The sequence below is a fragment of the Pezoporus occidentalis genome, unplaced genomic scaffold (assembly GCF_034315485.1).
Source record: "Pezoporus occidentalis ecotype Australia unplaced genomic scaffold, CSIRO_AGI_Poc_V1 ctg196, whole genome shotgun sequence".
Classification (NCBI taxonomy): Eukaryota; Metazoa; Chordata; class Aves; order Psittaciformes; family Psittacidae; genus Pezoporus; species Pezoporus occidentalis.
Window position 1 is genome coordinate 2,480,643 of NW_026913811.1, and position 15,760 is coordinate 2,496,402.

The 15,760-nt window shown below is 36.5% G+C and overlaps 1 protein-coding gene across 2 annotated transcripts in view; it reads left to right on the forward strand.

Annotated features, from left to right (window-relative positions):
• Nucleotides 1-15,760, forward strand: part of ADAMTS19 (ADAM metallopeptidase with thrombospondin type 1 motif 19) — a 152,787-nt gene that overhangs the window by 102,174 nt on the left and 34,853 nt on the right. For both annotated transcript variants that reach the window (XM_062617455.1, XM_062617456.1), the window contains exons 14-18: nucleotides 1,868-1,995; nucleotides 4,228-4,348; nucleotides 7,710-7,790; nucleotides 13,808-13,965; nucleotides 14,768-14,921. In XM_062617455.1, coding sequence (XP_062473439.1) covers nucleotides 1,868-1,995; nucleotides 4,228-4,348; nucleotides 7,710-7,790; nucleotides 13,808-13,965; nucleotides 14,768-14,921 — 642 coding nt within the window. The remainder of the gene's footprint in view (nucleotides 1-1,867; nucleotides 1,996-4,227; nucleotides 4,349-7,709; nucleotides 7,791-13,807; nucleotides 13,966-14,767; nucleotides 14,922-15,760) is intronic.

The window sequence follows — 15,760 nt, forward strand, 5'->3', positions numbered from 1 at the left end:
GTGCTTATCTAGTGAATTAGTTTTTGTTCCTTTTACTAAATTTTATGTTAGCACAGGAACACGTGATTTATATCCTAGAGGTGTCAAAAATTTTCAGCCCAACTTTGAGAGCTTCAGTCATCTGATGAAAAATCTTGACACTCTCCTGACCCATGTTAAGGACTATGGATGGTTGCTTTCATCTAACTTTGCTCTGAGAGATACTATTGTCCTGAGTTTGTCCTTCAGGAGACATAAAAGTGGACATCAGCTAAAAAGTTCCCGTAATACAAAAATGCGTTGTTCCCAAATCCTTAATTATTTGCATTTAGTCTTTAGCAGACACCACTTGTGCACCGTGTCCAGAATAGGTGCTGTACTTGAATGAGGTCTCCTGTAGTCTAAAGTTGTCCTGTGTTGTTGAGTTACTGTCTTTTGGGGTTTAGTGTCCTTAAAATAATGTTTACAGTTTTAATTTTGTATTACTTCCAAAAATGCTGAAACATCCTTAAAGGTTCCAGGGAACTTTGGGATTACTATTTAAGGAGTATAACAGGAATGCAGAGGGCACAAAATCAGGCAGAGACTTAGGCCTCTCAGCTGGAGATGGTTTGTGTCTGACTGGCTTCACATATTGGCAAAAGAAATCATGTCTGTTTGCACCAAAGGTTGTGTCAAATTTAGTAAATTAAATGTGCCCAGAACACTCTGATGTGTAAGTCAGCTGGCACACAAGTCCAGTGTCTGTACATTTCAACTTTTTTTTTTTTTTTCTCTAAAAAGGATGGTGACATCCAAACTACTTTTTGGAAATGGTCCTTTGCAGATGGCAATTTCCAGTCTAGACCAAGCTAGTGCTAGTTAGCACATGCAAAAAAATGTGGCATAGACTGTTTTACAGTTCAGCTGTATAGACAGTAGAATTCCAGTGCCCATGAATATTTCCTGGAACTGTTTAATTCACTAATAAAAATGTACTCCAGGAATCTGGAAGTCAGTATGAAGTCAGAGTGGCATAGATTTTGTCCAAGTGAAATCAGTTTCAAGTTCAGGATTGACTCTATCCTTTCAGAAATCTGCAAGAGATTTAGGAATAACTTCTGAGTTTTACACTTGTGAATAAAGATATGAAAAAATCATGTCATTCTGTACTCAGTTAACCACTGAAAGGAGACAGTTCATTTTATTTGGTATTACTTTGGCAGTGTTGAAGCAAACTTCATTATTTATAAGTGATGACCGTTAGGAATACATGGATACATAGGATAGTGTTACTTTTTTATTCCCTTTCAAAATTAAAAATTAGCAGAATGTTTTAGAAATGTTGCAGAAAATTGCCTGACCTTGGTAAAGATGTTAGAAAGAATGCAGTTTAGTTTTCTATCTTTTTTTTCTTCAGTGAGGACTTTTTAAATCAGTGTATTTTTCTTCCTATGGTGTCTCAGCTACTTAATTTTTTTATCTCTTTGACCTGCATATTTAGCAAATCTGGAAAGTGTTGAGTTTCTTTGTTAACAAATATTCGTGATCTTCCAAATATATAGTAGAATTAAACTATAGATTACAACCAAAATATTCCACACCTGTAATGTGCATATTCTTAATTGCGACAATGAACATGACAGGAGTACTGTGTAGGCAAGTTTATAGTGCCAGTAAGCTCTAGAAGGAAAAAGGGTTTTTCAAACAGCTGAGAAAAGAATCACAATCTTTTTGTTTTCACTGTATCTAAGATAACTTGTTATACTAACCTAGATTTATGGCGCACAGATAAGCAAATACCAGTTTTAACAATAATGTTGATAATAATGTTGATAAGAGTAATTCTGTATTTTTTTAAGTGACCTTTTACCAGTTTGGTGGTTTTTTCTATTAATTGCTACCACAGAAAATCCGTGTGCCTTATTCTGTTCACCAGCTGGAAAGGATCAACCCGTTCTTCTAACAGAAAAAGTGATGGATGGGACTTCTTGTGGCCAGCATGGGTTAGATATCTGTGCAGATGGTAGATGCCAGGTACGTATTACTTGTTTCAAACCTAGGTACACAGTCTCACGTATGCTAGCAGATGAGTTTGTTACGTGTGATAGCATGTTTCACTATGTGTGACCAAATTTGAATGTCTCTTTTTATGGCATACTGAAATATTTTAAGCTAATTTCACTCACTGCAGCGCAGTATGTGAAGCAGCTGATGGGTTAGCTTGGGAAATGTGTATCTGTGATGATAAGGATACTTAAACTGCTCCAGAGTGGAAAATAAGTATAACGGATTTAATCTTTTAAGGTAAACCTTAGCTTTCAACAGGTTTGGAAATTTTGCCATGGAGTCTAGGTATGTATATCTAATTCTGCCCTTTTCAAGAGTTCAAAATTTTACATTTAAATAAAAGACCAAAGATGCAGAGTAACAGATAATGGTAATAACAGAGTAGCAGATAATTAAAGCTGAGAACTTATGCTGTTTCTCACACTCAGAATTCATTTGGTTCACAGTTCTTTTATTGCTTTTGTAGTCTATCATATGGAAACTCTTCTATATAAAAATCCACACGGCTTTTATTTTCTTTGTCTGCTTCTCACTGCACACATTAAATTCAGTAAAAAAAACTTCTAACACAGATACAGCATTGCTAGATACTGTAATAAGTTCAACAAATCACTTTATAGATGCATGCATGCATAAACACATGCAAATATATACATGTAGGTGTAGTTATCCTTTCTTGAGTGACTTAAGTGCGTGCAAAAAGAATACTTTTGAATACTTGTTGACTGGGGGCTTAAGCTCACCATGTAACAATTGTAGGTATAATCGAAAAAGTGATATATAGGCCATTTTTACCAGAGGAAAAAAAAAAAATTGTTTTTTGAATGTTTACGCTGTAATCAGTATTTTGAAATCTTTATTGCTTTTTATTGATTCTTTATCAAACAGCCTTGAAGTTTAATTGGTTTCATCAGATGCATTTATACAGTGCACAAGATTGCTCTGTGATGACTTCTCCAGACTTTGATAGGCTTTTACTTCATATCAGGCCAGCATATACTAGCTGTATTCCTACTGTCAACCTACCATTCACATTTATTGATAGAAATGTGTCTAATACAATGATGTAGAGGTGCTTGATCAAACTCAATTTGTTTTGAACTGAATGCTTTTTAACAGAACACAATTTACAATACATACTCCAGAGATGTTTACATTCTATTCGAAATTTAGGTTCAAAAACATTAGGTTGACCTTAGACAACACGTTACCACTGTAACCCAGCAATGTGCACTTGCAGCCTAGAAGGCCAGTCACATTTTGGTTTGCATTCAAAGGAGTGAGGCCAGAAAGTCAAGAGAGGTGATTCCCCCCTCTACTCTGCTCTTGTGAGACCCCATCTGGAGTACTGCATCCAGCTCTGGAATCCTCAGCATAGGAAATATATGGACCTGCTGGAGAGGGTCCAGAAAAGGGCCACAAAAATGATCAGAAGCATGGAGTGCCACTGCTATCGTGTCAGGCTGAGAGAGTTGGGGTTGTTGAAGCTTGGAGAAGAGGAGGCTCTGGGGAGACCTTATTGTGGCTTTTGAATGTTTAAAAGGGGCCTTTAAGAAAAATGAGGAGAGACTTTTCAGCAGGGCCTGTTGTGATAGGACAAGGAGTAATGGTTTTAAACTGAAAGAGGGGAGATTCAGGCTGGATTTGAGGAAGAAATTTTTTACAAGGGTGGTGAAATATGGGATGTGCCACCCCTGGAGACATTCACGGCCATGCTGGATGTGGTTGTGGGCAACTTGATCAACTGGAACTAGTGATCTCAGCAATCTGATCTGCTCATTGCAGGGGGATTGGCTACATGGCCTGTGAAGGTCCCTTCCAACCCTAACTATTCTATGCACCTCCCATATTTTGAGTAGAAAGCAGTAGAGTTGCACATGTTGCAGGTGCTGAGCAGGAGGGCCTGTGAGGTGTGTGCTGCCCAGGGTGAAGTGGGAACGCAGTTGTCTTCCTCTTGGAGAGCAGCTGATAGAGTTAGGCAACCATATAGGGAGACTGAATGCAACAATCTACATAAAATCACAGAAAAAATTACTATGGAAGTGATCTCTCTACATGAACTACTGAAACTCTCATTCCATTCATAGCTAGATCATACTAGGTAGGGTGTCTTGCAAAAGGGTGAGATGCCTGCTACTAAAGGCAGCTTTATGAAAAACATGGCCTTTGTCACAATAGCTTTATTTTCTTCTCCCACAGAAATTTGGCTGTGATGGTATATTAGGATCCTTGGCTCGTGAAGATCATTGCGGTGTATGCAATGGTAATGGAAAGTCATGCAAAGTTATTAAAGGTGATTTTAACCATACCAGAGGAGCAGGTAAGTCTGTTATCTCAAATAATCAGAGAACCAGTAGCTGTTTGATTACTGTGAGGATTGGGAACTATAAAAGGTGCACTTACTAATCTAAACGTGCACTTTAGATTATGTCATTCCTCACAAGGACTTCTGATCCACTTTCATTAAGATAACATGACATTTAAGATAAGAATGCATGAGTATTTTTAATTAATTGCAAATTGTTTCAATTATAATATAAGGAATTATCTAATTTGTCTGCTCTTACAGCATATTAGTTCATAGAAGAGTCTGATTTTTAAAAAATCTGTGAAACAAATATACCATAAATTCTTATAGTTTAGATTGGGAACTACAGACCCGTCAATTTCACCTCTGTTCCTGGCAAAATCTTGGAGCAGATTCTCCTGGAAGGCATGCTAAGGCACATGAAAATCAACAAGGTGCTTGGCGACAGCCAGCATGGCTTCACTAAGGGGAAATCCTGCCTGACCAATTTGGTGGCCTTCTATGATGGGGCTACAGAACTGATGGACAGGGGTAGAGCAGTTGACGTCATCTACCTGGACTTGTGCAAAGCGTTCAACACTGTCCCACACGACATCCTTGTCTCTAAATTAGAGAGACATCAATTTGATGGATGGACCACTCGGTGGATGAAGAACTGTCTGAATGGCCGCACACAAAGAGTTGTGATCAATGTCTCAATGTCCGGCTGGAGACCAGTGGTGGTGTCTCTCAGGGATCAATGTTGGGACCGGTCTTGTTCAACATCTTTGTCAGTGACATGGACAGTGGGATTGAGTGCGCCCTCAGCAAGTTTGCCGATGACACCAAGCTGTGTGGTTCGGTTGATACGCTGGAGGGAAGGAATGGCATCCAGAGGGACCTTGACACGCTTGTGAGGTGGCCTGATGCCAACCTCATGAAGTTCAACAAAACTAAGTGCAAGGTTCTACACCTGGGTCGGAGCAATCCCAGGCACAGCTACAGGTTGGGCAGAGAAGAGATTGAGAGCAGCCCTGTGGAGAAGGACTTGGGGGTGTTGGTTGATGAGAAAATGAACATGAGCCGGCTTCAGTGTGCGCTCACAGCCCAAAAAGTCCACCATATCCTGGGCTGCATGAAAAGGATCGTGACCAGCAGGTCGAAGGAGGTGATCCTGCCCCTCTGCTCTGCTCTCGTGAGACCTCACTTGGAGTATTGTGTGCAGTTCTGGTGTCCTCAGCATAAAAAGGACATGGAAGTGTTGGAATAAGTTCAGAGAAGGGCCACGAGGATGATCAGGGGACTGGAGCACCTCCTGTATGAAGACAGGCTGAGAAAGTTGGGGCTGTTGAGCCTGGAGAAGAGAAAGCTGCGTGGAGACCTCATAGCAGCCTTCCAGTATCTGAAGGGGGCCTATAGGGATGCTGGGGAGGGACTCTTCATTAGGGACTGTAGTGAAAGTCAAGGGGTAACGGGTTCAAACTTGAACAGGGGAAGTTTAGATTGGATATAAGGAAGAAGTTCTTAACGGTGAGGGTGGTGAGACACTGGAATGGGCAGCTGCCCAGGGGAGTTGTGAATGCTCCATCCCTGGTGGTGTTCAGGGCCAGGTTGGACAGAGCCCTGGGTTGCATGGTTTTGTGTGAGGTGTCCCTGCCCATGGCAGGGGGGTTGGAACTAGATGATCTTAAGGTCCTTTCTAACCCTAACTATTCTATGATTCTATAATTTAGTTTTCTACAGAATAAATGTCTGAACTGTGATCTGTTACCTCGAGTAAAGCCACTAAAGCAAGCTAGGCAATGGGAGAAGATAAAGCCCAATATGTTGAGTTCTTTCATATTTTCATTATTTATTGTTTTTTACTTATCATTTCGTATCATAAAAATCAAATAGATTTTCTGATGCACAATGAACATGAGTTTTTCAAATACTGCTGTGACCTGTTCTTGGAATGAGCACAATTGACTGGCACACTACTATTGACAGAGTAGAGGATTAAAATCCTAATAATATGGGCCATGCACCATGTATACCTTCTCTCCAAAAAAAGTCTTTTCTTTGAAACAGCATTTGCCCAACTCTTTTCAGCATTTGTTTGCCATTACGCTTTCAGTTTCTTGAGTAGAAAATGTGCAGAATTTCAAGACACTAAATAAATCACATTAAAAAATACTGAGATTAGAGCAGACAGTATAGCTTTAAAAATCAAGAACTTCACTGCATTATAGACTGAAATGTAGTACTTTTTAAAAAAAAAAAAAGTTAGGCATAGTCTTCAGACATTCATCTCTGCCCGTCTCTTAAGCTGAAGGTAATGCAGAAGCAGGGATCTGAAATCATGGAGGACAAGACCAAAAACTATAAAGAAGGTGACTATTAATTGAAATTAAAATGTGTCAGCTTTCTTTTGTAGCTGATGTGAATATCCACACGCTTTCAAGTTTATTCGGGGTTTTGTGTATTTTCCTTCTTAGGAAGCTGGACTGTCAGCAATATTTAGAAAGCTTTACTAGTGCTTGAAGAAACTGAAGTAAAAAATGCGTCTTTGCAGCAACTTAATTTTCGTGTTTCAGATAGGTGTTGTAAATGCTCAGTACTTTGATATAGAACTTACATAGCTTCACAGAATAAAAATTTGGTTTACTTTACAATTTCTTAAGTTCTTAAGGGACAAGCTAAAATAGATTTTTATTTATAACATTCTTGCTTCCACAGTGTTTTTCATCTGCATTGCCTTTTCACCTCTTTTTCTTAAAGCAAACTGCTCAACACCATATTTTAGTCCAACACTTTCAGAAAGCCATTGTAATGTAAAGCAAATAACTAATAAGGAGACTTAAACATTAAACCATTCGTATCAGGATTTGAATGTGTAGAAAACACAAGAGAGAGATGGAGCAAAAATATAAAACAAACAAACAAACTAAAACAAAGCAAAACAAAAAAAAACAAACAAAAAAAACCAAAACAAAATAAAAAACAAACCCACACAACAGTGGAAGGGTGCTTAGGTTTTAGTGCCGTATCATTTCCCTCCACACTCGGTGAAGTTGGAATCCCTTTATGGTCATCCAGAGGTGATGGTGACACTGAACTGAATGTCCAGAGACAACTTAGCTCCAGCCCCAGCCTGCCCAGCCTCACTAATTCTTGTTACATTTTACTTTCATATACTCTTTTAATTTTATATTATGGTGTATATACTACACATAGTGCACAGTTTCATAGCTTGCTTCAGTATTTTAGGAGAACCCTCAAACCATTACAACATATATATATAGTAACTCGTTACACTTAAAAAAATAATTAGGGGAGAAGAAATGAAAAAATGTACAATATTAATTTTTCTACACTTCTTTATTTAACTTGGGACATCTGGTCTCATGTTTAGGTTATGTGGAAGCTTTGGTGATACCTGCAGGAGCAAGGAGAATCAAAGTTGTGGAAGAAAAACCAGCTCGCAGCTATTTAGGTAAATGTCATCTATATCATGTATTTCAGGTATTCATGTCCTGTTTTGGACAACACTGAAGAGTGTTAGCTAAAGATGCTTATATGATTTAAAAAGAAAAAAAAAACAGAAAAAAAAAAAACTGAGTGGAAAAAAAAATCTGTGAAATATATGCCTAAAGAAATTTTGTAGAAATAACAAAGTAAAAAATTTGTAATCGTTATAGCACCATTCTTCATTGAGCTTTCGTCTCGTCATTTTGTTTAGAGAAACATTTCAAAGAATGTATCAGATGATTTAAGAAAAATTCTGCATACATCAACATTTCAATTTTCTGTATTGAAAGCACTAAAGAAAATATTTCACATTAAAAATAGCGAAAGGAGTTTTATGCTGAAACATGTAATGATTTGTGCTCAGACAACAAAAAAAAACCACATTGTCCAACATATAGCAAACCACCAACAAAGTTAAACAAAATTTGTAAAATCAGATTGAAAAAGCAGAAAAGTATTTCTTTGCATTATTTTGAATTGTCTGACTGTTTTAATGAACAAATTTAATCACAATGAATTTTTATTTTTGGAGGAGGGGTCATTTGGGGTTTTTTTGTTGTAGTTGTTTTGGGTTTGATTTTTTTGGTTTGTTTTTTGGGTTTGTGGTTTTGCGGGTTTTTTTTTTTAGTTATATACTTATATGAAATTCTTTTTAATCAAAGCTTTTTTTTCTCTCCTTTAATGAGTTCTGAAGCTGTTGTGTAGGAAACTATACTTTCTTAGTATTATTATTAACAGTGTGTGAGTATCTGAAGTACCATAACTGGTGCTATTCCATGCCCTCCTTAAGTTTAAATTGGGAGAGACTTAGTATGAGAAATAGAATAATGAAGTGAAGAATTCTCTAGTTTAATCACTGTTCAAAGTTCTGCTCAAAAGTAAGATCTACATTTAAAGAAACTTTTTCTCTGAGTGTTCTCAATTGAGAACATTCAATGGAGAGAATTCAGAAGATGTTCAATCTTAATTATGATAGGCTAGGTTATCAGTGGGTGACTCTTGGTTTATCATGGGGTCTGCATCTGTTGTGTTAAGATATAAGAGGAGATTTAGAGATCTCAGTTATTTCAGTGTTCACCAGTGGACCACAGATGTGGATATATGAATGTCCAATCAAGTTGGGGTTTTTTTGTTGTTTTTTTGTTTGTTTGTTTGTTTGTTTCTCCTCTATGTCTACCATGTTAACATACATGGACAACAGAAATACTATTGTACTATTGGTTTTAGTTGTTTTGTTGTGGTTTTTTTTAATAATGCAAAAATCAATAACTGTTGGAATTGTATTTAGGGAAATTATGAGTAGGAAACTGATTCATCCCTTACCTTAAAAAAGGGAAAAATTATGTAATGCTTTTTGCACTCGTGAAATAATGTCAGTCCTGCTGCTTATTTTTGAAAGCTGCTAATTAGCTTTTAATTGCTTGTTACTTCAGTTTTACTTTTCTTAATTTCACTGTCAGTCTGAATGAAGATCAGACAGTATTTCTCTGAAACATTTTTTTGTTAAGCCTTTCTGGAGAACCAGGAACAGGTCTGTTACAGTATTTCAAATTAAAACCTGTGTTGTTGCATTTTTTTGGTTTCTTTACTAGCAGAAGGTATTTAAACTTCTTCATTTACAGGAGATGTATTCTGAAAGTGTAACAGTCTGAACTGAAAAGGAGTAACATTTTAAATGGGTATATTTTTTGATAAGATGAAAGTTTTGGGGAGAAAGCATATATATTTCCTTTTAGAAACAATATTCTTCAAAATACTGTGATGAAAAATGTGAAATGTAATACAGATTAACTTCGTGATTCTGATTTGTTTTCTCTTACAGTTCTCTATGCTAACTTTGTGTTGCATAGTACTTTACATTTCTGTACCCCATTTCTCTGAACACATTTTAGCATTATGGTTTTTCAAATAATATAGCTCATTATACAATCAGTAATTGTATAATTAGAGATACAGCTGTAAACACAGTTTAATCCAGTATACGCTGAGAGCTGTGGTTTACAAAGTAGTAGCTCATTTAAACTGAGGGAATATTTGATCTCTGTTGTATAGCGCAGGTCAAATACAGAGGGAGTCAAAATGAAATACCCTTCTCTGTATTTAGCTGGTGGTCAGGAACCAGAGTCACTATCATCTGAAAGTTGCGATGATGTTGCTAAAGTGATAACTAAACCTACAGCGCACATCAGTAGCATCACTGTGTGATTGTGCTGTTGAAGCAAATCTTCAGAGGAGTTGTACCTGACCACCTCAAATATCTTCTTTATCTGAGGTATATCAGCATATACCACAGTAGCAGGATCTGTGGCATCCTAGGAGAAAAGATAAGGTGTAGGATGCAGCTGCTTTTTCTGAATTGATTGATCTGTTGTAGTCTGTCCCATATGTTCTCCCCTGTGGGGAGGAATGAGCAGTGATACAGCCAAACATTGGGTATTTGTTCTCTACTGAAGTTATATGAGAAAATGCATGAGAAACTCTGATTGTTCTTTCATCAATATTCAGCCACAGAAATTACTTGTAGCAAGAGTGTTTATTTAATTTGAGAATATTTCCTAAAGATTATACCTATTAATTTTGAAATTTATTTTAAAGAAGAAACTAGCAGTAATAACCCTGGCTGTTTATAACAGTGTTGACATAAAACTTGGCTCATATTCAGTTACTTTAAAAAAACTTATTGTAAGAACAGCTATAAAAAAAGTTGTTTCAATCATTATCTAGATTCCTGTGGGCTAAGATAATGCCTTTTGTGTTGCTAAATTTTCATTTATATTTGGCAGGTGTAAAAATTTTTTCAAAAAAGTTTCTTAATGCAGGATACAAAAAGGAAGAGTACAGTAAGGGCCTTCTGGTCAAACTAAAGTGCAAGAAAATGCATAGGCATGGAACTGGGGACATGTGTCTTGGGAAATATATAAGGATGCTACTCAGATATGTACAAATGGGATTAGGAGAGCTAGAGCACAGTTGGAGCTGAGTTTGGCAAGGAATGCAAAGAATAATTGGAGCTTCTGCAGGTATGTTAGAAAAGGAAGGTTAAAGAAAATGTACACACACACATGGACACACGTACTGATAAATAAGAGGAGAATTAATAACAACAAACATAGAGAAGAGCAAGGTACTCAATCATTTTTGTGCCTCAGTTTTAATGCTAAAGGCTCTTCCTACATCTTTCAGCTCCCTGAACTTAAACACAGTGGAATGAAGTTCTTTCTATCGCAGGTCAGATTCAAGAACACCTGAGGAACCTGAACATACAGCAGTATATGGGACTCAATGAATGCATCCCAAGGCCCTGATGGAACTGGTTTATGTAGTTGCCAAGCAACTCTCAAGCATATTTAAAAAGTCATGACAGTCAGGTGAAAGCCCCAGTGACTGCAGAAAAGGGAATGTTTCACCCTTTTAAAAACTGTAATAAGGAAGATCCTGGGAGCTACTGACCTGTAAGATTTAATTCATTGAAATTTTCAAAAAGGTTACTCAAATCTCAAGACTTACGGTTTTTAAGATGGCTTTGAAGGGAACACAAGATAACCTGAATGGAAACAGGTTGAACAGGTGAAACAATGATGCCCTTGACAAGAGATACCAGTGAAAGTACTCTTATTTATGATTAAATATCAGATATTTTTTGTATTTTCTGGAAAAAAAATAAGGGTCAGGCAAAATGACATTCTCTTGGTACTTTTCTTGGAAAGCATAACTAAATTTTGCACAGAACAAAAAGTAAAATTCACAATTCAGAAAGATGTCAACTTTCCTCTTAATTTGGAACAATTACCTTTTTTCTTAACCTCCCTGTAAAGTGTGGAAATTTCAACTTAAGCGAAAATTTCTAAGTTAGTACAGTGGTGTAGTATTTCACATTTTCCCATAGAAAAAAATTAAAGGATTAACAGAAACAGATTTAGCAAGTGGATCACCAGGACCAGGGCACTGTTGCTCCTCACTGAGCACTGGGAGATGCAATAGCTGAACTGTGAAATGTTGCATCTCTATGGCTGCATAGCATATTGCACCTCATGAAAATAGAAGTGTATATCCCTTGTGCAGTAATTAAAAATATGTTGCACTCACCACCACCACTTAACTGTGACTGTGATGATGGCTGTTTTATGCTCTGCAGAGACAGACTTGTAATTAGCAGCCTTATTCTAGCACTGAAATTTTGGTCTTGGTTACAGATGAATTAAGTTTTCACAGGCTGAAGTTTTTTTGTCTTTTTTAGTTGTAGATGTATTGCTGGATTTGTTTTATAACCTGAGAGAGGATACATTTGTGCGATGAATTTTCTTCCTGTATGTCATTACTTTGTACAAAAAATCCTCCTCTATCAAAAGCTAAGTAGATTGGGAATATGTGTGTTATTTGGAGTAAAGCTCAATGAACTTGCTTACAATATGGGGTGTGACAGAGTCAAGAGCGAAGTTGGATTGCCTGAATTAAATCCTAAATTTTAGGCTTGAGGATACCCTTTCTTACTTTGTTTAACTCCAGTGGCTCAAGTGAGGAATTTGAAAGCAGAAAATGCAAGATCTGACATACTCCTTGAATTCCACTGCCCTGCCCAAGTTACTGTGCTGTGGCACGCATGTTCTTTTTAAAGACAAGAGAAAATGATGCAAAGTCAGCTGCTCGCTAGAGAGAGAATGCTGCTCCATCTGAGCAGCATGACCCAACTGGACCTTGGCGCTTTCAAGTACGTTTGTTTTGGGAAGAGGTTTGGCCCTACAGTTTAAACACTAAATGGAACTTAATTACCATTAATAACAGAATGACTAAATCTAAAATACCAATTTTAAAATCTTGTAAAATCACTAGTTGTTTTTAGTACAGAGCTGTTCTACAGCATTAATGGATTTTATAGTCTTAATATTTCTAACACAGTGCTGCAGTGGTACACAGAAGTGGTGTCTTATGCAATTGGATTTCTGCCAGTCCATAGACCTGTTGCCGTTGTTTGCCATAGAAACAAAACATAACAGTATAAATATGAATAGGAGAGAAGATGATTATAGGAGTGACTCACATTAACTTAGAACTTTGAAAAAGACATTTTGGGCAAGCCTTAAACCGTCAAGGTTCTCTTACAAAGGTCTGATGCCAAACATGCAATTTCAGTGAAGAGGAATGTATGAAATATCTTGTCCAGAGGGTGACTTCAAGTATGTTCTACTTCACGTAACTATTCAGACCTGATCTGAACATAAAAAATTAAAATAAATTAAATATGATTACAAGTCCTTTACAGAAGAATCTATTTCATTTACTATAGAAAACTAATGTAAAAGCCTATTCTCAATGTGTGAATTAGATTTTACCTGACTTGATGCTTTTGAGTATAAATTTGGCCAACAGGAGGAATCATCAGCCAAAATGAACAAGCTTTTTCTGTTTGTTAGAAGCATCAAATTATATGGTGAAAGTGTTTAAATAAGTGTAGATGACAGCAGTATTGTCACATTTGAAGGTGGAGAAATAGGCACTAATGTAAATAATGTAAAATAACTAATGTAATTATTAGAGGGGAAAGAATTCTCAAGGAGTTTTTTTTTAAGATTTAGCCTAATTCCACAGATTTTGAATGTTGTCGTGAAAATTTTGTTTCCCATGACTTTATGATTATAGAAATTACCACCTTGGGAATGGGTAATTGTTACCTTTGCCTTAAATAAATTCTGTGATCAAATTATGAAATGTGCTGGAGCCTGTCAGTCTCTTCAGGCATTAAAGCACTGATGTTAACTTCAAGTAATGTTAAACACACATAGTTTTGCCAAGCATTCCTTCCAGAAAGTGTTTCTAAAGCATATTCCAGTTGAAGTTCATGTATAGCAGGATCCATAAATATCTTTGCTAACAGTTAGGTGATTTCATCTACTTTTCAAATTATCCAAACAGGAAGTGAAAGGAGGTCCGAATCACTACAGAAGAGACACATTTTATATTGGTTTTTTTTCATGTATTTTGCAGCTCTTCGAGACGCTGGAAAACAGTCAATCAACAGCGACTGGAAGATAGAGCATTCGGGAACATTCAATATTGCTGGGACCACTGTCCATTATGTTCGGAGAGGTCTCTGGGAGAAAATATCAGCCAAAGGTCCCACAACGTCACCTTTACATTTACTGGTATGACAATATGGATTCGGGTTTTTACCCAATTCCTATTATATAGCATGATAACTAATTTTTTTTCCAGTCTCCTGAAGATAGTGACATCTGTGTATGTTTATATACGTATATACACCTGCTTATATATATATATATATATAGACCTGTTAACCTACTTCCTAAAAAATGCATTTAAGTCTAAGAATAATCCTTGCATTGTTGAGGCAGGATGGAAGGTCTCACCCTTCCTACAAATGTCATAAAAAGCTGATGTGCTTAAGGAGAGAGATTCAAATTAATATCAAATGGTTTTCATTCTGGCTCATTATTGCACAGCATTGCCATTTCTCTATTGCAATCACCAAGTTCTCCATGAAAAAGTAGGGGTTTGATGTGTTTCAGTGTAGAGGATGAAGAGGGAAAGAAAGAGGGAGACATGATGAGGAAGTATTTCACAATTCAAAATCCATCAAATGGAGTAAATTGACTGGTATATCCGAAAGAGTTTTAAATCTCTGATGCGTCTAAGAAAGGTCTCCTCCATTTAAGAGCACTGAATTCACAGGACATAACTGTCCTCCAGATATCTGGTGAATTTTGTTTGCTTGTTTATTTTCTGACCTTTATGTTAAGTTAAATAATTTTTCCCATTGTCTTGCTTTGGATACTCTCTTTAATTTCTTCTATGAAATCCATTAGGAGATTGAAAGGCATTAAGTCAGTATATCATTATATCACATTTTTCAGGATTATCTCCTCAGAGTTTGTCTTCCACAGTGTCTGTGTACATAGGTAGGTTTTCCTTCTCTGTATCTTGCAGGTGCTGCTCTTCCATGACCAGAGCTATGGTCTACACTATGAGTACACAATTCCACTGGATCCTCTTCCTGAGAATCAGAGCTCTAAAGTACCGGAGCCTCTTTTCATGTGGACTCATTCTGGCTGGGAGGACTGTGATGCTGTATGTGGAGGAGGTAAAATAAAAGAAAAAATGTGCAAACGCGCACACATATGTATAAAAAATAAATTAAAAAAATAAATATATAAACAATGTGCATGTATATACAGAATACGTATATATGTGTGTATACAATATGCATATGTAAATATATGTGTATTCATGTGTCTCTCAAACACATGGCATATTAACACTTACGGCTCTGATGGTCAGTGCTGTATATTTCATAGTAATATCTTTATTGTGGCTTGCATGATTCCATACAGTGGTGGACATACTTCAGTCTCATGCTTCAGGATTATATTTAAAGAATAATGATAACCTTAGGAAAAGAGTCAAACTAAATAAAGTAAGTAGAAAGAGATGCTACTGAAGGAGCAAAATCTAGATCAGCAAAGCAAATTCAGGACACAGTTTCCAAAAATACAAGTGCAAGAGCTAGAACAAGAATAGAAAGTTCATATGTATTCCACTCTGTATTTGGAACTTTTGAAGATAAATGATCTGTAAAAGACATTTCAAACTACAGAAAAGCTCAACCCAGTCTCAGATCAAATATGTACAGTTAGTAACATGAGTTGAAGATGATCCAGAAACATATGGAACAAGTATTACAACAGCAGATATTAGTATGCTGATGTGATATTTTTCCTATGTTTATGTTTATAACCATAAAAAATGTGAATTTGGAAGAACAGAATATGGTTATAAAAACAAATATTGGAACATGAACAGTACTGCTGTAACAAAATCCTTTAAAAGTGCTGTTTCTAAAATGGTTATTCAGAAAGATAATTGCACTGAAAAAAACACTTCAGAGTTTTTTAAATTAGTGCATCCTATAGAGATCTCTTC